Genomic DNA, 20,847 nt, shown 5'->3' with positions numbered 1-20,847 from the left:
AGACATACTACTCGGAACGTCAGTCTTATTGATACGAACAGTGAAACCGAAGCCGAGTTGGCTTAGACGCCCGAAGTGGCAGCATACCTAAACATCTTCTTAGGCGATGGCAAGGTCTTCGACCGTGCATGTGGTCGTTGTCTGCCATCCCACCATCTCTTCGTTCGTCCAGTCCCTCTGCGAACCTTCTTCTTCTTCGTACTCATCGTCACTCCGATCCTGGAAGACGTACTCGTTGTCCAGCTGAGTCTTCCACTTAGATCTTGGATTGCCTAGAGCGTCCGGGAGCTGGCAGTCGCAGTCTTTCGAGGAATGGAAATAGAGCATTGCCACATCACTCTCGTCGATCGGGCCTAGGTGGTACTCGAAGCCTTCCTTCCCTTTCAATACATCATTATATCCTCGACCCACTCTCCGCAGCAAGTGCAGTTGCTACTCTTGCCCCGGTGCCCAACAATGCACTGACAATTTTGCGGGTTCCTAACCTGGGCGTCGAAGAAGACGCGGTCCGGGTCCTCCTCTTCTTCCTCATCCTTATCGTCCTCGACATTAGTGCTCTCGCCCTCGTCATTCTGCGCGTCATCGTCCCCGTCCTGATCATCTTGAGCGTCCCCTGAGTCTTCCACTGCGCTGCGAAATCGAATTGGACGGATAGGAAGAGTCGGGCTGCGTTTCAGTGAATGAATGTGATGCAAGGGAGAGTACGACTCGACAGAATATCGAGCATCGGCGGCTTCGTCCTCGGCTATAGTCTCGACTTTGGCCCTGACCGGAAGCGCAGGCAGTTGCTTTAAATATGTTTGGGTGTTCGGAAAAGAGGAAATGGCCTGCACTGCGTCTAGAGGCTTTTGAGAGAACGAGAGGGCAGCTTGAATTTTGTTTTCAGGGCCTTGAAGTTCGTGGATTGGCCTAGGAGTAAGGGGGCGTTGGAGAGAGTGGGCTTGGAAGTGAGCGTGGAGGATGTGATTGTACTACGAAGGATATCGGGAGCCTATTTTATAGTATACTGATTTATGCTGGACGCAAGTGAACCGGCCGAGGCCGCTAGGCCGAGCTTCCTATATTGGCTCTATTCCCGTCTGAAATCGCTTCCAGACTCTTTTCCTAAAGGTTCGAAATGTCAAGACAGTCTAATGCAATTAAAAACCAAGGTCTCTAAAGCTTCTAAATTAGCTATATACTTCATAGCTCGCAAGAAATGCATGGTTGAGAGAGTAGCAGTTGGATATATAACCCCGAGGTGCCAGGGGCCTAGATAGACAACATCTTCTTAATTCTACGGTTGTCGGGAACGTGGTCATATAACTCTATATAAAATGCAAGTCAACTGGCGAACTAGCAAGCGACTGCACCTTTACGCCTGCTTGCTTCCTTACTAGTTAAACAAGCAAACAAGTACTTTCCTACAGCTTACCTGTTAGCAATTCTGCCATTGACTCTCGAGTTTGTTTATTAACTGCCCGTACTTCTTTTGCAGGTTCTGCCGGAGTACCTCCGAACATGAGTAGTCAAAACGAGCGACTCGGCCATCTCGAGAAGCCTCTTATCTACCTCCGTCTCGATCCTGCGGTCCGCGTATATCGACACACTTCTGAATCCCTTTGACCACGGTCTCTTCCGAGTCATTGGCTTCCTCAACCTCGCGACAAAACTCGCCTTTTTCATCCTCCAACCTCACCACCACATCTTCCTCCACACAACACCAATATCCACCGTGACCAGCCTCTACACACACTGCAAACTGCGCGTCCTGCGTCCGATTCCTGCCCTGTAAGACACCCCCTCCCCCGTCTCCTCGCCGCTGCGTTGCCTTGTGCAATCTAACACGTCGTACCGTCTGCATCAGAGTGGTATCCAGCTTCCGCACCGAGCCCGCCGCCTACCTAACAGGGCCTACAATAGAGCCAGGCGAAGTAGGATGAATAACGGACCCCAGGGGCATCCTCGGCCCTAGTGTCTCTCGTCAATCCGTTCGGGAAGAGCGAGGGAAGGAGAGGGAGCAGATCCAAATCGCGTACGACGAGTACAAGGAACAACTGCAGATCCAAATTGCCCGAACCTTCGCTAGACTCCACAAGAATGAAGAGTGGTTCAAGGAGCGCTACGACCAGGTCTGGTCTCGTTAGGATTGCAGGAAGGAAATGGTTTTGAGCAGTGCATTGAGCCCGACGCCGTTAACATCCAGCGCTTCGACATTGACGAATGAGACGTCACATGCAACAGGTTTTGTTCCTTGCGTGTCTACGGTTGGCTTGTAAGTGATTTTAACCGTCTTTGCCTCTTGCTCGACTAAGTAGCCCTAGACGAAGACCCTTTGGCGCCAGAGCTACCACGAAAGACTCATCGCGCGCCTAGCCCTGTGCGACGTCTTTTCGCAGAACTCTTCAAGATCCCCGAGAGTCTCGCCTGAGTCTGGCTAGCCATCAGCACGCCTCATCAGCACGCCCACTACCCTTTGCTCCACCGCCATCCGACCCCGGCAGGTTTTTGGCAACCCCACGACGATATCCGGTGTTCAGTTGAAGCTTGTATCATTTTTTCTTAGGCGATCATCTTGGTCGCCAACCTGAGCGCTAGCGATCTCGTCTCTCTCACCTACATGGCGGCATGGCTTCGGGAGAAGTGTGGGATTGCGGTTGATCCTCGTGTCCAATTTGAGGCTCCGGAGACGGACAATTCAAGTTTTAAAGACCAGCTTCTCCAGCTTGATACGCGACACTGCCGCCTTGGAGCTCTCGCTTTACATCACCCACCAATAGCTCCTCACTTTCTCCTTCCTCCTTCACCTACAACTCTTCACTTCTTCATCACCCGTGGCTCTACATATCGAGGGCATGCCCAATCGCGCATTCACCTTGTTAAGAGTTTTTCACCTTATGCCGCCTCTGCGATGACCCAACTCTCCAAGCTCAAACGTTGACCGAGTACCAAGAAGCACCACATAAATCCAAAAGCCTGATAGCCATGGTATATACGCCCACAGAACTCACAGTTATCAGACCTCTAACCTATATAGGTCTATTACAGGCGAAAACCTATTAAACCTCTCCCCGAACCGCCTTTCCTCGACGATCACAGGTGCTCACCTCTGCCAGTCTAGTTTTGGTCGATGCAAGTACGAAGTTGGTAGCGGATTTAGAGGTGCTTGGTTCTGGATTGGCACGAACCCGTGATCCATAAAGAGCAAGCTCGCACAAAGAACGGGAATAGCGAAAGGTAAGATTGTCGCGAACCAACCTGCTTTGATCACGCACTTACCGTTAACAGACCTCCTTCGCCGCCACCGTAGTATGACAACATTGGACGCCGTGTGAACACTCGTGACGACCGATATCGCAAGCGCCTTGAAGATGACGGCACGACAGCTTTGGACGCCATCTGGACACGCGACTACCGGTATCTTAAGGATGAGCGCCACGAGCTGATGGAGAAACTCTCCTTTGCCGCCACCGCAGTAGGACAACTTTGGACGCCGTGTGAACACCCGTGACTACGAATACCGCGGACGCCACGAAGATGACATTACGACGACGTTGAACGCCGTGTTAACACTCGTGACTACCGCTACCGCAAGCGCCCGGACGATGAGCGCCACAACCTGATTGAGGAGGCGATGAAGATCATTCCCGACTACCACCAGCCTCAGGACTGCAGGCGCCCGACTAAGACTCAAGAGGAGGTGATGAAGGCCATTCCCGACTACCACCCGCCTCAGGACTACGGGCGCCCGACCAAGGACTACAGGCGCCCGACCAAGACTGAAGAGAAAGTCTATGTTCCTGTCAATGACTATCCAGAGGGGTAATTGAGAAGGGCACATTTGGGTGAATGTCGCGCCTATCGCCGAAGTTAAATTGTAGTAGCTAGATATGAATATTTTAATCTGAAAAGATTACACAATTTAAAGTTTTCCGTTTGGTTGTACAGTGTATCAAGCAAGAACCAGTGCCCATCTCACAGCTAGGAACGATAAGACCATTAACTTCCTTCAAGCCGGAAGAGCTCAGGACGCCAAGCACCAATGAAGCTATAGTCCTAGATTCGCCAAAAGAAAACGCGGACGCTGTTAAGGCTCTGATAGCCACACACCTCACAGTTATAAATCCGACCCCGACGTCACCTTCATATCAGGATACGCTAGTCGACGAACCAGCAGAGCTCTTTGCCGAGTTCGAAAGCTCAACGCGTCTGACACCCCCCCTCCCACGACCCAGGATCCGAGAGCCGACAAACAGGACGCCTAAACGGTCACCAGCGCCGGTGCGCTACTCACGATGCCACGCTTCCCAGACGCAGGCAACGGCTCGCAGCAAGACGAGCAGTCGTGGGTCTCGACCCCGGGCTCGATTGCGCAGTTGGTAACGCGTCGTAGCGGGCGGATCTGGGGACAGGTTCAAGACTATTATGCTTGGCAATAAGCGGTTTGAGGGTATAGAGGAGTTTGACAATCGAATGGTTATGCGGCGGATGAGTGGGAGGAAGGGACAGTAGGGTAGCCGAGAAAGAGGAATGAGGTAGGGAAATAAAGGATTTCAGAATAGCAACGAGGATTGCTTGTTGAAATCTTGAAGACATGAGTGGAGTCTCGATGGATGGGCGGGCCATCTACGGGTGGGGACTGATTCCAAGTGCGCTTGTTAATGTTTGCTAAGGGGATGCTTCCACTCAGGATGAGCGCTCGCGCGCTAAAATGGTGCCTGATGAGATGAGTCTTGTAATAGACACGGACGGCGATGGGAGCTATGGTATGGAGGTATCTGAGAATCAGTCCGCGGGCCTGAATTTGTGGAATATGATCGGGCAAATGGCCTTGCTCGAGGACGGTACGTGAGATGGGTTGCGGACTGCGCTGTGGGGAGTAGTGCTAGATTGGGTAGCAAGATGAGCGAACCGCAGTTGCGATTACACTAATGGGAGAGAGGCAATCATGCGAGTCCCATAAGTTTAATCTAATCAGAGCAACGGCAGTACGAATGATGAATGAATTGGATATGATGTCCATAATCATTCTCAATAAGATGCTAGATAGCCGCGACCCTTTTTGTATCATTTCCTCGGCCAGTATTCCTCTGCGCGGCTGAGCACCTCCGTATCCTCCGCAGACTTCGCAGTATCCATTAAATCCCCCACCGGTGCTGGGGCTTCCTCTGGTTGTTGTCGTCTTTCTGAAATCTGACGCTGACATCCCGCTGGGGAAGTGTGGTCCCATCAGCTACGTCGGATGGCGAGGCTGCTGCTTGTTGGCTTTCGTTGCAGCGGTACTAGGATACCACTGAGTGGACTTCTTGTATGCGTGTGGCATCTTGAATGTCTGTTGCTTTAGCGCTGTTGAGAAGGAGTAGGACGATGGAGGATATTCTTTCTGGAGCTCGTTGCGATTGGCGATTGTGGGCACCCAGGTAAACCGCGGAGGGGTAGTTGGAAGATTTATCTTCTAATGAACATGCCTTGAGTCAAATAGACCTCGTCCTTCTCCGGAAGAGCACGAGCCTGTAGATATTTGAGGGGATGTTGGTCTTAGCTGCGGAGCGGAGCGAGAGGTGGTTCTCAGCCTCGATTGAATAATGCTGAGTCTTTGTAAAGAGTACTGGCAGGTCCTCTAAGCGCAAGCCTTCTGCATGGGGATTCAAGTTGGCTGTTTCCTCGTCCCCAGTGTCACCAGTCTTCCCCTTTCTTTCCCTGCATACTCGCATCTTATATCAGCCTAGCCGCTGCTGGCACCAGTCTAGGTGACCGCTTCTCCCTTTTCCTCATGTCTCTCCCTCTCCCCTAATCCCCTTTCAACTTGAAATACCGCCGGTGTCCCTTCAGACCCCGGCGATGTTTCGTCCACGATCTCAATGCCTGCGTCCCATGCTCCTGCCTCCGCCGAGATGAAAGGCTAACGGTGTACGCCCAAATGCTTTCCGAGATGGGAAGTTGTGTACACAGTGGATTAGTTTCGCCTTCGTTGCGAGAGAATAAGGATGGGAGGTTCGGCATCGAGGTGACTCTTCTAAGCATAGCGAGTGCTGAAAGGGTGAACGGCGGCTAGGGTGATTAATACGATGGGCGGCTGGGGTACAACCGACGTAGTGGCTATTTACCCAGGAGACAGTGGAATGGGCGAAAGAGGCGGAGGAGGTGGCGAGGTGGCAGAACCGGCGGAGGCGGAGGAGTAGGACGGAGAGAAGGAGGAATAAAGCGAGTACTGGCGAGGGATGCAGTGAGTACTTATGAGGGGACGGAAAGAGCGTGGGAATAAGTAGATATGTGGATAGAAAAGTAATCGAAGAGATAATTCAGAGTGGGTATACTCGTATCATCACAACACAGCGACGCGTCGTAAGAATCCACGTACCTGCGGCGCGCTCCGTCTCCTCGAGCTCTAAGCAAAGTGCCCACAGCAACTCCAATAGCTTCTACACGTGCAACCAGCCCTTAGTCTGTTTAATTGCCGAAGTTCTCGCGGGTTCTAGCACTGTTGTGGTGGTAGGCGCGCAAACAATAGCGCACTAACCAACCCACTCCAGGCCAGTGTATATATTTTGTAAAATTTCAACGTCCTTCGCCTTCGGGCATTTGGTCACATCGTAACAACACAGAGAAGATTAGCATGGCCCCTGCACTAAGGATGACACGCTTTATCAAAGTGAGCTTACGAATTTTTTTGGAGTTCGAATCGCTGAGTAGGTGAATCTTTTTGGGCGGTGAATTATTTTGCTTGGTGAACTCGTCTCTCAGCATATATATATATGGGTTAACGGCAAGTATAATTGGTTCTATAACTCGTATCTAGTTGTTAGAGTGCTAGAGGCCTTTATTGAGCGAGGTAGCGGAGCCCGAATTGCGGCCCTTTGCGCTTTTGCTAAGGAAGCGTACTGATGCCTCAGGAAATTCCGCCATCCTACTCTACGTAACTGTCTCCATTCGTTCCAAAATACTTCAATGTCCCCTACAGCATCGTCTTTCCGGTCCCCGATCTCAATATCGGTAAATTAGTTGAATGGGGTGGTCGCGGCGATTTCGTGAACGCTAACTCCTCACATCTCCCCGCATTGCTTGTCGTTCGCACTCAGTCATGTGATTGACACTTCACTTCGAAAAGCTGACGCCAGTAAATCCAGAAACTGTTGGAATTAACGGAGGAGCTGTGTCTACCCCTATCCAGTCGCCTAAGCTGTGGGCGATATGCCTTCAATCCAGCTTCACTTTGCATTCGCGTCACACGGCGGAAAGATCTCAGAACAGGACTATGTGGCGGTCCCAGAGATCAGACGAGCGGCGGGCTCGAGATCACTGCTACTACAGGTTAGTATGAAGATGAGGAGACAAGAGGGGTAGAACATACATAAGTTGAACTTATTGTTGTATTTCTCGTAATCCGTACAGTCATATCGGCATGTGGGATCCAGAGCTGCTCTACGGCCTTGATGTCTTCTTTGAACACCTTGCAGATAGTCTTAAGGTTGTGATGGACGCCGTAGATGCTGCCGTTTGGGCGGATTGTAGAACAGCTTCACAACTTCTTCTGCTTCTTCGTGTCCTCATTATGCATTTTCCGGATTTTGTTAGCATCTAAGTTGATCGGTCTCTTTGGCACATGAGCTTTGCCATTCTTGGAAGACTTGAGTTTCATTCCCAAGCCAACAGTGTCTCTCTTCTCCTTGGCTTTAATCGGATGTAGAATGCCCTCACCCTTCCCCCCCAATCTTGTCTGACTATCCGGGTTATAGCTATAGGCTTCGAGGTATGACAGGCCCTTACGTGTGCGATCGATATGAGAGGGAGGAGGCTGAAGCGGCCTGGACATTATGTGAAGCATGCTTGTCTCATGGGCGAGAAGATCGTCGTTAGTGATTGGAAGTTTGTAGACGTCGCGGATGGCCTCAGGCTTTGCGGGAGCAGGAGATGAAGCCGAGATGCTCTCTGGAGTGTTCTTGCGGACGATGGAGAGGTGTAGCTCTGCGAACGTAGGCTTAGGGGGGGCTCCATCGGTCTTCTCGGTATTTCGCTGTTAGACGCATGGAGCGAGGTCTCTTGATGAACCTCAGCTGGCGCAGCGATGAGGTAGGGCACTTTGAGGGAGTGTCTGTTGTGGTCGAGCGACAACTTCTTCTTCATCGTTGTCTCGTCCACGGTCGTCGCAGTCTGGTGAGACTCAACATTTCGAAGATCTTGCCGAACGAGGACGTTCTAAATATACCTAAGCTCAATAGGCAGCGCGGCCTCTAACGTCTAGCTAGCCGGCATGACATCGTCCTTCCTAAGGTCCTAGTAGTTCATTAGCATTTCGGAGACTAGGAGCAAATCCTGAAAACGGGCGTACAATCTGAATTGCGAATCTTCACGAAGTTTTCGTCGCTGATGAGGAATAACCCTCCGAGGTGCACTAGGGTTGAGCTTCGAGTGGTAGAACAGGTTGAGCGGCCATTCAGGATTGCGGAGGTGACCGATGGTGACGGCGGGTGGTGTCGAGAGTGTGGATGTACCGTGATGGAACTGGACTGGAGCGATTGGAGCTGGAACGGTCGGAGCGATAATTTTAGCCTTTGTAGGAGCGTGAAGCCGGCCTCAAACTGGGTGGAGGGGATTGAATTTAAGGCTGTGGATCACGTGGCCTATCCATCACGTGTGATTAGACTTGACCAATCAGAGCGTGCTGTTTATGACCCTCTCCCTCTCTTCCCTCCCTACATCCCGTTCATACCATCCCCTCTATATCCCGAGACTCTTGAAGGTACTGGGTGCTAGAAGCAGGTAAGTTTGGACTACTACGCGCCTAGGAAACGTTCCGGCTAAACCAATCCACTCAATTTATTTGTTAATGTCACGCGCATCGAGCTCCATGGAGCTTTCAAAGGTAATAACCGTCGTCGCTGGAGCGGAGTAGCGCGAACCCTCAATTCACTCTACTCCAACCCGAGCCCATCGCTGGAATGTAAGGACGAATGTGTTACGGGTGGCAGCAGAGAAAGTCATCAATTGAGTCTTTAAAAACTATGTCCTTGTGCCATGGTCCGGGACGAACCCAACCTTTGCCCAAGCCATATTATCCTCCGACCTCAGGTCTCCCTTATGGAATCCCGACTCGGCGTGACACTAGACTTCCGTGATGGGCAACACTACAAGCCCAACTAGCAGCCCGATCTCTATTCACCGAACCAATGCTCGATGCCACACTCAGACATCTCGATGCTACATTCAGACGCCTGGTTGCAACTCGCGGTGCAACTGTTTGCGCTCGGGCTGGTGTGAAGTGTGCCATTGTCTTTCAACGGTCGCACTTGGACACAGATACAGATCCATGCGAGAAGTTATCCGCATCGACATGATCTTGTGTGGGGAGAAGACGCCTCCGACGTCAGCATCCTTCCGGCCCGCCGGGGTGTCATCCTTTTGAAGATCCTTGAGGGTGGTTAGTCATATGAAGTGACATAGCAAAAGCCATTTAAAGACATACGATCTCGCCTGTATCGCCATATTCCATCCACGGATGATCTACGTGTCTCAAGGTACATCCGTCTATCGCGTCCTAGCATGGCAATTGTCATAGGCTTCCCGAAGATGCTGCGCTTGCTGGTTCTATGAATCGAGCGTCACAAACGCGAACTCGAGGTTCTTCGGCGTTAGATGCTCTTGGGCGAACTGGTCAACACGGTTGACGGCGTCTCGGAAGGACCCATCACTGCGGACATGCTCCCGTGTCAGGGTGGTCAAGCACACGGCAAACTGGCCAACACGGTTGACGGCGTCTCGATAGGATCCGGCATTGCGGACACGCTCCCATGTCAGGGTGGTCAAGCACACGGCAAACTGGCCAACACGGTTGACGGCGTCTCGGAAGGGTCCGGCATCGTGGACATGCTCCCATGTCAGGGGGTCAAGCACACTGCAAAAAGATCCGATGTTAACTTTGGACTGAGTTTATGTCGCGTTACGTCTGTATGACGCTGTTATATGTAGTCGTGGAGAGCTTACCGGGCTGCTAGATCGTTCACAAAATGTGCTGAGCAGACGTGCAGGGCTATGAGTAAGGTAACTCATGGCTCGGTTTCGTACTCCGGTACAAAGCCAAGCTTAGCCACGATGATTCTCCTTGTACTTTAGCCCGTCTCCTAGGCTTCTGACCCGCTTTGTGAAGTCGAGAGACGACCTCCATGCCTCCGCGTTTCCAGCCAGCCGGTATCAAGATCTTCTCATCGCGATGATCTCTCTGTGAACAACGAATATGTCTCAAGGGACGTCGGCGTACGGTCTCCGGGAATAGCATATCTTGCTCTCGCTAGCTCCGGGCGGACTGTGAGGACATTGTGCTTTCCAGCAGCCTTGGTGATCCTCTTGACGCTGCTAGCAATGGCAACTGGGCTGCGGCTGCAGTAAACAACAGATCTTGGACTGTCCTCTCCGGTATAATCCACGAAGAGCCTTTCCGGGCAGCTGTGGAAGAGGCGGGCTAGTCGCACTGCCGGAGTTCTGGAAGAAAGCCTCGAGTCCAGGCGGTGGAGCCATACCCGCGGGAGCACCCATTCCAGGGGCTTAGCCGTAACTAGGGGCTTGCTGATCGTACAAAGTCGCGCCGTAGCCTCTATATCCGTACTGTTGATTTCCTGGAGGTGCAGCCGGTTGCTGCTAAGGATTCGCACCAGGAGGATCTTCCAGAGCCGCACTGTAGTTGTTGTAGCCGTAGTTGTTTCCGCCACCTCCTGCTTCAGCTGCCCAAGGAGAAAATGCGCCTGAGGAACCACCGTCTCGGTCATCTCGGCCGCGCTGCTGCGCCCAGGAAGCCGCAGCGCCAGCTGGGCTACGCTGCCAGGGCTTGAGGTTCTCGTCACCAGCATAGTTTCCGTTGCGGGGTGGAGCATCGTCATATCCACCCGGACCAGATTTATCGTAGCCACCAGAGCCAGATTTATCGTAAAGAAGAAGGCGGGAAGGTGTCCGCCAGCAACGACAGCTCTTGGTCTGGCTGGAAGGAATTTTTTCGGGGAGGCAGAGGCGGGCATGTGCTTTCGAGTAAGCACTTGATCAAATCAGTCTCTTTGTCAAGCTGGGTTAGCGGAAATTTGCAGTGCTACAATATGGACAGCCTACCGCAGTTGTCGTAAGATCGCATGACGCCTTGGATGAACTTGTCATGGTGGAGGTAGACGTTGATCTTCTTCAAGGTGAAGGCGAGGAGATTGAGGACGTCCGAGAGGGGGCGCTCGGTGGTGTTACGAGGGCAAAGTAGGTTGGGGTCGAGGCGATGGGATTGGGGCTGCTAGCTTACATTCTCAGCCCCACTCCTTAGCCTTAATCAGCCTCATCCGCCATCCACGATTCGAAACTTGCTATTGCTGGTATACCTACACCAACTTCATATAATTTTTTTTGGTTGATCCTTGCGTATCTTCTACGTACTCTATTTTCTTTTAATGCCCTACGTTACACTCTTCTTGCTACATTGCTACATATATGCCTCCGTGACGAAGAATGGAATTTTATTTATGACCTAGTTTACTTCTTTCAAGGTGGGATCCTCGCCACCTAACAATATATCGCGGTCGAGAAAGACTCTGGCACGCCCAATTAGTATCCCCTCCTTTCAGCGCTTAGAAATTCGTAGCAACATTTTCGGTAGACCTCTTTGCTCGGCTGGAAGGCGTTATTGTTCTCAGTATGGATCACGAATATACTTTACGATGCACCCGATCGATTAGTCGGTAAACAATTGACACTATCTGAGTTAACTATGAACTAACGCCATGGACGAACTGATCGTGGCGGAGATAGGCTTTGAATTTCTCCAAGTTGAATTCGGCGTGAAGTGCACGCTATTCCCGAGAGCAGATTTTTGTACAAGGTCATTCGCCTCCTCCTTCTTCCGCTTATCAACGTGAGAGTCTACTTCAGCCATGTGTAACAGGAATGCCGTCTTTCCTCGCACGTTCACCTCGTCGAGTAGCTATTTTGGAAGTCGGTTTTGGACGCTCGGTCTTGCCGAGAGCGGGAGGCCGTTAGGTCACCCAGCATCTGAGCCTCATGATTCCCAGCAAGTCGCCGGATGATTCAAGGCTTCAGACCTCAACTTCTCTGACGAGTTTCAGGGGGGAATGTGGCTCCAGCGGCTGTCAGCTACACCAGAGGTAGTAACGGCGAAGAGTTGATGGATCGTCGCAAATATGCCATGGGGTGCAATGAACAGACTGTTTATTCTTTATGGCTTTGCGAGAGAACACTATGTGCCTCGAGAAACCGCTCTTGTATCCACAGATTCGCTGGTGGGCGCTGCGCCGGTGCTACAACGGAGCCGAACGTGGTGGAGAGAAAGGCAGTGCGTGGAAGATTCTAAAGGCTGTGTCGGCCTCCGGCCGGTACTAGTGAGAATTCTATAACCGATTATTAGCGCTTTGCCTCGAAATTGAATGCATCGAGGGTAGTATGTGGATAGTTGTCAGATAGCTCTCGTTGTTCCACAAGCTCAACCAGCAACCCGCCAAGGCTTTGTGCAATGCAATGGCGCGAGCGGCTGAGCGCATCGGATAGATTATGATCAAAGTGTTTCATCCTTCGAACCGTGGGGTATGTGATAAAAGAAGTGGTGCACGTACCTGATGAACAAGGACAACTTCTTGGAAGATAACGAAGCGTATTATGTAGGATTTACGCTTAGCGAAAGGCCAGTCGATGTGATAACGAAGCGGGGAAATACAGTGGCAGTGTCAGGTGGCTCTAGATATTCCACAAGCTCAATCAGCATCTCGTCAAGGCTTTGTGCAATGCGATGGCACGAGTAGATGAGCACATCGGATAGATTATGTATATATTGTATCATCCTTCGAAGTGTGAAGTGTGTGATGGAGAAAGGGGAGGAGGAGCAGTACGTACTCGTTGAGTCCGGACATCGTTTTAAAGGAGACCGGGCGTAATCTGTAGGTTCACCGGTTAGTAAGAGGCTAATCGATGTGCTAACAAAATAGTGGAGTTCAATCGTTGTGTCAGATAGCTCTTCGTTGTTCCACAAGCTCAACCTGCATCTCGCCACGGCGTTGTGCAATGCCATGGCGCGAGCGGCTGAGCGCATCGGATAGATCAAAAGTTTGGATTCATCCTTCGAAGATATAGGGTGTAAAATGAGAGGGCAGATATACGTACTGATAGAGCGGATGTAGGGTTATGCGTGAAGCAGGAAGACGAGAGAAGAGGATCTGTGAGAAGAACAGTCAGCAAGAGCCCACCCAAGTCTACGTTGAGATGACTGAGGATGTGCGTAGTGTCAGAACTCTTGGTTTCGACAAGCTCGACCAGTAGCTCGCCAACGCGTAGTGCAATGCAATGGCAAGCGCGGATGAGCGCTTCGGATAGATCAAGATAATTTGGTTTCATCCTTCGAAATTGCGTGGTACATGATGAAATCGGAGTACTCACTTGTAGAACAGAGAACCGATGCAGTGGAAAGCAGGCAGCCTTTGGATTAGGCAGCTACCTGCTAGCTGAGCTGCTTCCCACGGCGCTATCGAGCATGCAAGAGCGGAGTTCGTGCGGGGGTATACCCACATCCCTGAATTGATACTCTGCAAAGCTCAATGAGGGCTGGAATCTGACGAAGACGCAAGAACTAAGCAGCCTTTTGACTGGCTGACTGGTTGCTACTGAAGCCTCCTTACAGCGGCGTCGAGCGAGAGGAATTGGAGCTCGAGCAGTGCTATATCCGAGTGCCTGACCTTCTGTTCTAAGCCGGTAGCCTTGTCTTGGTGGGCGGTGGACGCGGGTACCGAAGCTGGACTCTGCCTTTGGTAGCTGCTCTGATGATTACCTGCTGGTCCGGCTGCTCCTGCAGCTATGTGAAGCGGGCAAGATTGGTACCTGAGCAGTGCTCATTCCTCATGCTGGATGGTCTGTCCTAGATTGGTAGTATTGCCCTCGTGAGCGGCGGAAGCGGGCTTCAGATTGGAGCTCTTTTTCGATATTCTTGAGGAATGTCGACAGGCTGCTGAAACTCTAGAATACAATAGAACTCCACGCACTGGATACAAGACTACCGTTCGTTTGAGTGACCGAAGAGGTGCTAACTAGGGTACCTCTTACAGCAGTATCGATCGAGCAAAAGTGGCGCCCGAGGAACGAATTGTCCATCTGCTTGAGCTTATGACCTCGTGTTGTAACTGCTCCAGAAAAGAGGCTGGCTTTAAAGAGATGCCAGGCCTTTGTATCTTCCTCTTGGTCTTCTTCGTCGTCTGCTAGGTAGGGTATTTTTGATAGCGGTGTCGAACGAGCAAGAGACCTGATGCATAGCCGCTCCGGAGATGAGGCTGGTTCTGAAGCAAGGCGTGGAGTCTGTATCTTTCGCTTCGCATCCTTCGTCGTTGCCATCATCGGCTGAATTATCACCATCAGCAAAGCTTCGGGGCAGGTATTGGAGGAAGACAGAATCCAAGTCCGTGCCTTCGTCCCACTTGCTGTCACCTTCAGGCAGAGCCGAAATACTCGTGGTAGCGGTAGGTTGCCTATTAACTGACCGATAGCCTACCAAATAGGGTACTTCTAACAGTGGTGTCGGGTGAGCAAGAGCAAAGCACAAGCGGTGAAATCGCCGGGTAGGAAGGACAAACAGCTAGAGTTTAACCGTGACCGTGACAAGCACGACTAGACTTAGCGCTAGGAGGATACCTGAGATGCTGGCAGCAGTAGCGGGTTCCCTTTTGACCAGCCGACGACATAACGGTCGAGCTGCTCGTGACGGTGGTATCTAGTAAGCAAGAATAAAGCCTAAGGAGTGTATTCGCCAGGTAGGGAGGACTTTAACCGTAATGCTGTGACCCACGGGTGTAATAGGAATGCTGGCGGTAGTGGCAGGCTTTGTCTTGACAAGCCGACGACCTACCAGTCGTACTGCTCCTGACTGTGGTGTTTAGCAAGCAAGAGGGAGGCTCAGGCAGCGCAAGCACCAGATAGGGAGAACAGTGACCGTGATTGTGAGTCGTGACGAGTGCAGCTCGACTTCGTGCTGAACAGCATAGCTTGATCTCGTCGGGATGTATCTATGAGCGTAATTCGGCGCCGATGGTGAAGAGAGTGGTGAAACAGACAAAGACGCGTCGGGAAAATTTAATCGTGGAAGGAAGCACGCTAGGCGCTAAAAAAAAGTGGCGCACTCAAGCTCCACTAAACATAAAGTGGCAGTGCAACGCTGTCTGAGGTGGGTGGCTCAGAGAGCTATTAGAACTGCTAAAGCTGGCTTTTTACGATCAAGACTAACATACCAGAGGACCTCAAACGCTGCTAATTAAATGTACACAAACATAGACATAGTGTGTAACTTAAGGATAGAAAAGTGTCAACCAGACCCACGCATTTATGGGCTGCCAATTCTATTAAGAGAAGCATGGCAGTCATTAAGCACGCGTACACCTGTCTGCCACTGCTCAGAAGGCTTCAACAACTTTTGAAATAGCCCAAAATAAAGGGATTCCATCACCCGCAAATGCATTAAAGCACCCCAAGCAGTGGCATACACGTGCACACACTCATATAGAGTGCCACCTTTTTCCGGAGATGAGGTTAAGAAGGAAGTCTCCCGCCAAGCCATACGGCCCTTCAATTGGCCGAAATGGACAACACCAGATTTGGCCTGTCTAGAACGTGACATTGTACCTCTAATTTTTCTAGTACACTGAGGGACTACAGACAGTGATACCATAGTATTAAGGTCCTTGTGCAAGGGGCCTAATACTGGAGACCTAGGTGTCCGAGTTGTTGCCCAGGTAAACAGAAGCCCTTCCGCCAAGACAAACGGCCCTTCGATTGGCCGAAATGGTCAACACCCCGATTTGGACCGTGCGAAACGTGACATCGCACCCTCATTTTTAATAACATGCTGAGGGACTATAGACGGTGATACTAGAGTGTCAAGAATTTCGTGATATGTGATCTTATTCGCGAGGTAGTCACAGGCATATTCACAATGGTAGAGGAATGGATGTGGGGGTTAACAGTTGGAAGGCCCCTCGCCAAGTCGTACGGCCCTTTAATGGGCCGGAATGGTCAGCACCCGATCTGGGCCGTGCAACAATTGACATCGCGCCCTTAATTTTCACGATATGCTGAGGGACTACAGACGGTGGTACCAGAGTTTCAAGAGCGTTCTGAAGGGCGTGTGATTAGACAGATATTCACGATTCAGGTTCAGATTGCAGAGAACATGAACAGTTTTGATGCCCCGGCCAGCCCTTCGCCAAGGCAGACGCCCCGTTGATTAGCCGAAATATTCAATACCCAATATAGCCCGTGCAGAACGTGACATCCTCTCTTATTTTTCTATGCCGAAGAACTGTAGACGATGGCACTGCGGTGTTAAGAGGCTTCTACATGGCGGCTGGTTCTAGATGGGAATCACAAGCATGTTCAAATTTCCGTTTCAGAATGCAGCAAGAAGAACAGCTTTTTGATTCCCTTGTGCTGCCATTGAAGGTGGAACACATAGCCAATGGTCAACACCAGATTTGGCCTGTGCAGAATGTGACATCGTACTCTCAGTTTTCGTGATAGGCTGGAGGACTCAGGTTAAATTGATGTGAACTCTGCTTGTATTGTAGTGGTCGTACGGGCCGAATATATACTAATAGGAAATGGCCCACCCCCTAGGTCTTATCAGCTCAGCTGAATAGAGGCCATTTGAAAGGAATGGACACAGCTGAGAGGACCCTGGTGTAGCTGAACAGAGGGCCTCGCCACGCTGAGTGCGCGCTAGTAGCAACCAATCAAAGAACGAGAATCAAGGAGAGAGAAAAAGGGGGGAGTGCCTGTACGTAGGTGACCGTGAACCGTATGAGTTGTTGATCCTAGGTTGTAGCTGTTACAACCCGAGTGGAGGGCTGTATACGGTGGCGTAAAGAAGTCAGCCGTCTTCTGCAAGGCCTCTGATTATATGTAGTCAAAAACATATTCACGATTCAGTTTCAGAACGCAGAGAGAAGAAAAGCCTTTTGATTCCCCAGTTTTGCCATTGAAGGCGGGACAGATACTCAATAGTCACACTAGATTTAGCTTGTGCAAAATGTGACATCGTACTCTCAAAATTCATGATATGCTGAAGGACTCTAAACGGCGGCACTGAGACGTCAAGCGTCTTCTGTACGGCATCTAGTTTAAAATATAATCACAAGCATATTCACGATCCAGTTTCAGAATAGAGAAAGAAGAAAAGCCTTGAATTCCGGTCCCATGCCCCTGAGGGCGGACACACAGCCATGCCAACAGGCCAAAAGACAGGCTCCCACCGTGCCACATCCAGTGCACAGAGTAATCTCTAGAGACGAATAGAACAACTAACTACCGAATCCCCACAACACCGCAAAACACCCCCCAAAACCGTTCGCCCACCCCCCAATCCACCGCCTGATTGCCATCGAGTCGGAAAGTGCTGTTGAATTTGAGATGTCGCTTGGGTTGTGCGTCTGAATCGCGTGTCAGTCATGATAGTTTTGCTTATGTGGATCAACATACCGGAGCCCCTCAGTCGTCACGGTGCCGCATCTCGTGCAGACGCCAGCTCGCCGGGAGCATCTTGTAGTCGGCCTCAGGCGGCACGATCTCGTCGAGTAGGGCCAGATTCTCGGCGGTGAGGAGGGTGATGGGGGTCCCCTCCGCCGGCACCATCATGGCCGGAATGTGGTGCTCTCGGACGCGCCAGGTTGCGTCGGCGACGGGCTCGGTTTGAGTGGTGCGGTCGACGCGAGCCGGGACAGCAGCAGGAATGGGAGCAGGGGCAGGGGCAGGGGCAGGGGCAGGAGCGGGAGCGGGAGTGGGAGCAGGGCGGAAGAGCACCGCCACCGCCTGGCCCCATCGCGCCTCCGTAGCGCGTTGGACCTCCTCTGCCGCGCGCTGGGCCTCCTCCAGAGCGCGTTGGATTCTGATCCTCTCGCGGCACCGTCTGACGATGTTCTCGATGCTGTCGGGGTCCTCCGCTGGGTTGTAGGGTACGCGACGCGGGATGAGGTCAGGATTCACGCTCTCCGGGCAATAGGCCCGGGCGCCGCGGATGTCTGCTGGTGTGAGGTGCATGCTGTTTGGCTGGGTGTTGGATGGGTCGAGGTCGATTGTGAATGGTTCGATGATGAGGAGAAAAGCGGTGATGTGACTGTGATCTGCGATGTGACGACTGTCGAGGCTTGAGGTTGAAGGAAGAGGCGTGGCCGACCTTTTGTTGACGAGAAGGCGAGACGCTAGTGGGGAGGCCTAATCGTGAAGGGTTAGCGTACGTAGGGTGAAGTGAGGGTTACACGTGCTGCCTCGACGACGAAGACCTCGGAGTGCTGGCGGGAGAGGTGGCGGAGTAGTCAAATGGACGAATTACGAAGTCATATAGATCTTTAAAGTGTGGCAGAGTGTTTCAGACGGTAGCAGCGAGTAGTGCACCGGTGTAGTCTCAGCTCAGGCGGAGGTAATGTGCATGGTGACGGAGTGTGTCACGTAACAGGAGAGAGTAGAGGCTGTACGTGTTGTATTCGATGATGAATATAAGGATGGAGAGGAGAAGAAGAGGTCTTGAGGAAGATGAGGCTATATACACGAGGTGCTGTGCGCCTGTCGTACCCTCACTGCTACTCCCTGGTAGTGTGTTGTGAAGACTGGGGTCCAAGACAGGACGCTGTCTCGAGCTGTAGGACGCCGTGTCCAGCTGCTGTAGGACGCCGTGTCGAGCTGTAGGACGCTGTATTGAGCTGTGTCGACCTATCTTGAGTTGCCTCGGGTAGTTATCCTTTTTATTGTTTTACAAGCGGAGAGCCCGGGGCCTGCGCCGCTGGCACAAGGAGAGGCTGAGGTATACTCAGCTCCTACATCCTTAGCCAGCGTTGCTGCCCTTTGAGCGCAACCCCTATATACCTAGGTAGCTAGATGCATAGAATGACTGCAAGGAGAAACACCCATGAACCAGCTGTTCCCACCAGTGCGTTCCACTTTGATGTGTTTTAGTCTAGCAGGATGGGTGCACAACAGATGAAAGAGGGATAGATCTATTCCATTGTGAACCTGGCCTCCACAACCATCGGAGAATTTATAACTACAATGCAATGGTATAACAGGGATAAATGACACATAGTACACCGCAGCTCGTAAATTCTCATTATCGGCTGAAACACTAGTTAAATTGATATATCGTCCTTCCCTATAGCCTAAGTCGGTTCTGGCAACGGGCAGCCTTGAGGCAACCCGCTGGGCTTGTCAGAGGAACTAGCTCAACTTATAGTCGATAGGGTTGTTCGAGGGCATTGTCGAGGCCTAATTGTGGGATAGAAAGCTAGTTGGCAAGTCTAACCCGAGGAGAGGACGTAGAGTTTGTTGATGCGTCGATTCGATAGAGTTCGAGGGGATAGTCAAGTAGCGGTCGAGCCGTGATCGTGCTTGCCTTTTGCAGGCGTTGTGTCGGCCTCAATTCTTAGGGGGTGACATGCCCAAGAAAGAGGACACCTCTGCTTTAGTTCTCCCTGCAAAATCTCGAGCTAACTCGAATAACCCCAGAGCATGATGACAGTATAGAAGATGCTTAAGGAACTGTCCTGGAAGCGTGTCCATTTCTCACGTGCATTGCACGTTCCTAAACAAGATTCCACCATATATATTCCGACTCTTTGCCTTCCGCAGCGATTCCTCGGACAAGGACAGGCGATGGAGGATAGTCAGAAGCGTGGATGGGAGGATTTGATGGAGTTTTTCGGTGCACCACGACGAGGACTTCGGCTTCATGATTTGTTTGAGCAACACAAGTGGAGTTTCGATTCGATGGTGTGTTTGTTCAACGAATCTGGGGCTTCGACTTCATGTGTGTGCTCGTCAAACTCGATCTGACCTCCTGGATATGGAGGGCGAGGCCAGCCAGCGAGTAAAATCGCGGGCAGGGATACCCTATGGGGTTGGGATTCGGCGCTGCTCGCACCGAGTGGAGATGGTGACCACCACCTACGTGATGGATTGAAGTTAGTACCCACGTCTAGATGTCGTCGGTAGCGAGAAAAAGTAATGATAGCCACTATCGAGTACGCCGAGGAATGTCTTTAACGCCGGGTGCCGCTACCCCTCAGCATTCATTCAATATTCCTCATGCAAGCGGACGTGGCCTCTTCGCCCTGTCCCCATTCATTAATTCCGACAGCTCAGGCCTCCAGCACCCCATGGAACCGTGGTCGTGGAACTGTTGATCATTCCCCAAGCTCCGGAATCGCCCCCGAGCCCTTCAAACCGGGTGCGCGCGGACTACTTTATGTATGAAGAAAGCCTTTCGGCTCCTGTCCCCTACTATCCCATGGTCCATGCAAGCGTCGACGAAGTATTTGGGTATCCAGGCTTGCTCAGTCACGCTTGGGTCTAACATCAAGCACGCTACTGCTTCGCCTTGAGGCGCCCCCGATCACAGACGGCTGTTTCTTCTCTTGCCCAATGCGTCATTCCGAGGTCATTTGCTTTTCTATCGTGCTAATGTTTACCTAAATTTGCGAACAAGTTCCTCGTCCAAACATTCTTGGGCTACCATCGCCAGGTAAAAGAGCATGAGGAGGAGAGGCAAGTTTTCATCGGCACTATACAGAGTCGAAAGATGCGTACTTGGAGCACGTAGAGAGGTAAGGTGGTGATCAAAATGTTAAGCACAGTGGTAACGGTATGCATCCGCCAATTACCCTACCACGTTGTCACGACCGATCTGGTGGCATTCCTCCCGAAAGCTGCGTCTGGATTTCCTAGCGTAACGCGGAGAGGATTCTTCGTTTCCCGACGCCATTGGTTCTTTCAAAGAGGCAATCAGGATTATTGAACCCCTGGTGATTCTGGAGAGTTGGTGAAGGGCGTTTCTGAGTCTGCTGCTTTGCTAAGGTTCTTCACAGCGGGTGA

The 20,847-nt window shown here is 51.5% G+C and overlaps 5 protein-coding genes across 5 annotated transcripts; 1 reads left to right on the top strand and 4 right to left on the bottom strand.

The window, feature by feature from the left end:
• Positions 1 to 99: 99 nt before the first annotated feature.
• On the bottom strand, positions 100 to 1,530 carry BDZ99DRAFT_525831 (uncharacterized protein; the record flags this gene model as incomplete). Its single annotated transcript, XM_033726059.1, has 3 exons — positions 100 to 380; positions 467 to 909; positions 1,493 to 1,530. 3 exons carry the CDS (start codon positions 1,528 to 1,530, stop codon positions 100 to 102), a joined length of 762 nt encoding a protein of 253 aa, XP_033571203.1.
• A 1,579-nt stretch (positions 1,531 to 3,109) lies between these two features.
• BDZ99DRAFT_525830 (uncharacterized protein) lies at positions 3,110 to 3,805 on the top strand (the record flags this gene model as incomplete). Its single annotated transcript, XM_033726058.1, has 3 exons — positions 3,110 to 3,115; positions 3,290 to 3,454; positions 3,575 to 3,805. 3 exons carry the CDS (start codon positions 3,110 to 3,112, stop codon positions 3,803 to 3,805), a joined length of 402 nt encoding a protein of 133 aa, XP_033571202.1.
• A 3,693-nt stretch (positions 3,806 to 7,498) lies between these two features.
• Positions 7,499 to 7,843, bottom strand: BDZ99DRAFT_398357 (uncharacterized protein; the record flags this gene model as incomplete). Its single annotated transcript, XM_033716088.1, has 1 exon — positions 7,499 to 7,843. A coding segment is annotated over one exon (345 nt), but the record flags the coding sequence as incomplete, so codon positions are not given.
• A 1,340-nt stretch (positions 7,844 to 9,183) lies between these two features.
• BDZ99DRAFT_525828 (uncharacterized protein) lies at positions 9,184 to 11,878 on the bottom strand (the record flags this gene model as incomplete). The annotated part of the gene is made up of 7 exons (XM_033726057.1): positions 9,184 to 9,387; positions 9,443 to 9,514; positions 9,583 to 9,893; positions 10,235 to 11,002; positions 11,074 to 11,242; positions 11,483 to 11,537; positions 11,724 to 11,878. The coding sequence occupies 7 exons, from the start codon at positions 11,876 to 11,878 to the stop codon at positions 9,184 to 9,186; spliced, it is 1,734 nt and encodes a 577-aa protein (XP_033571200.1).
• A 5,597-nt stretch (positions 11,879 to 17,475) lies between these two features.
• Positions 17,476 to 18,024, bottom strand: BDZ99DRAFT_525827 (uncharacterized protein; the record flags this gene model as incomplete). Its single annotated transcript, XM_033726056.1, has 1 exon — positions 17,476 to 18,024. The coding sequence occupies one exon, from the start codon at positions 18,022 to 18,024 to the stop codon at positions 17,476 to 17,478; it is 549 nt and encodes a 182-aa protein (XP_033571199.1).
• Between the last annotated feature and the right edge of the window lie 2,823 nt (positions 18,025 to 20,847).

The sequence above is a fragment of the Mytilinidion resinicola genome, assembly GCF_010093595.1.
Source record: "Mytilinidion resinicola strain CBS 304.34 unplaced genomic scaffold BDZ99scaffold_23, whole genome shotgun sequence".
NCBI lineage: Eukaryota > Fungi > Ascomycota > Dothideomycetes > Mytilinidiales > Mytilinidiaceae > Mytilinidion > Mytilinidion resinicola.
This window is presented reverse-complemented; position numbering and strand designations above follow the sequence as displayed.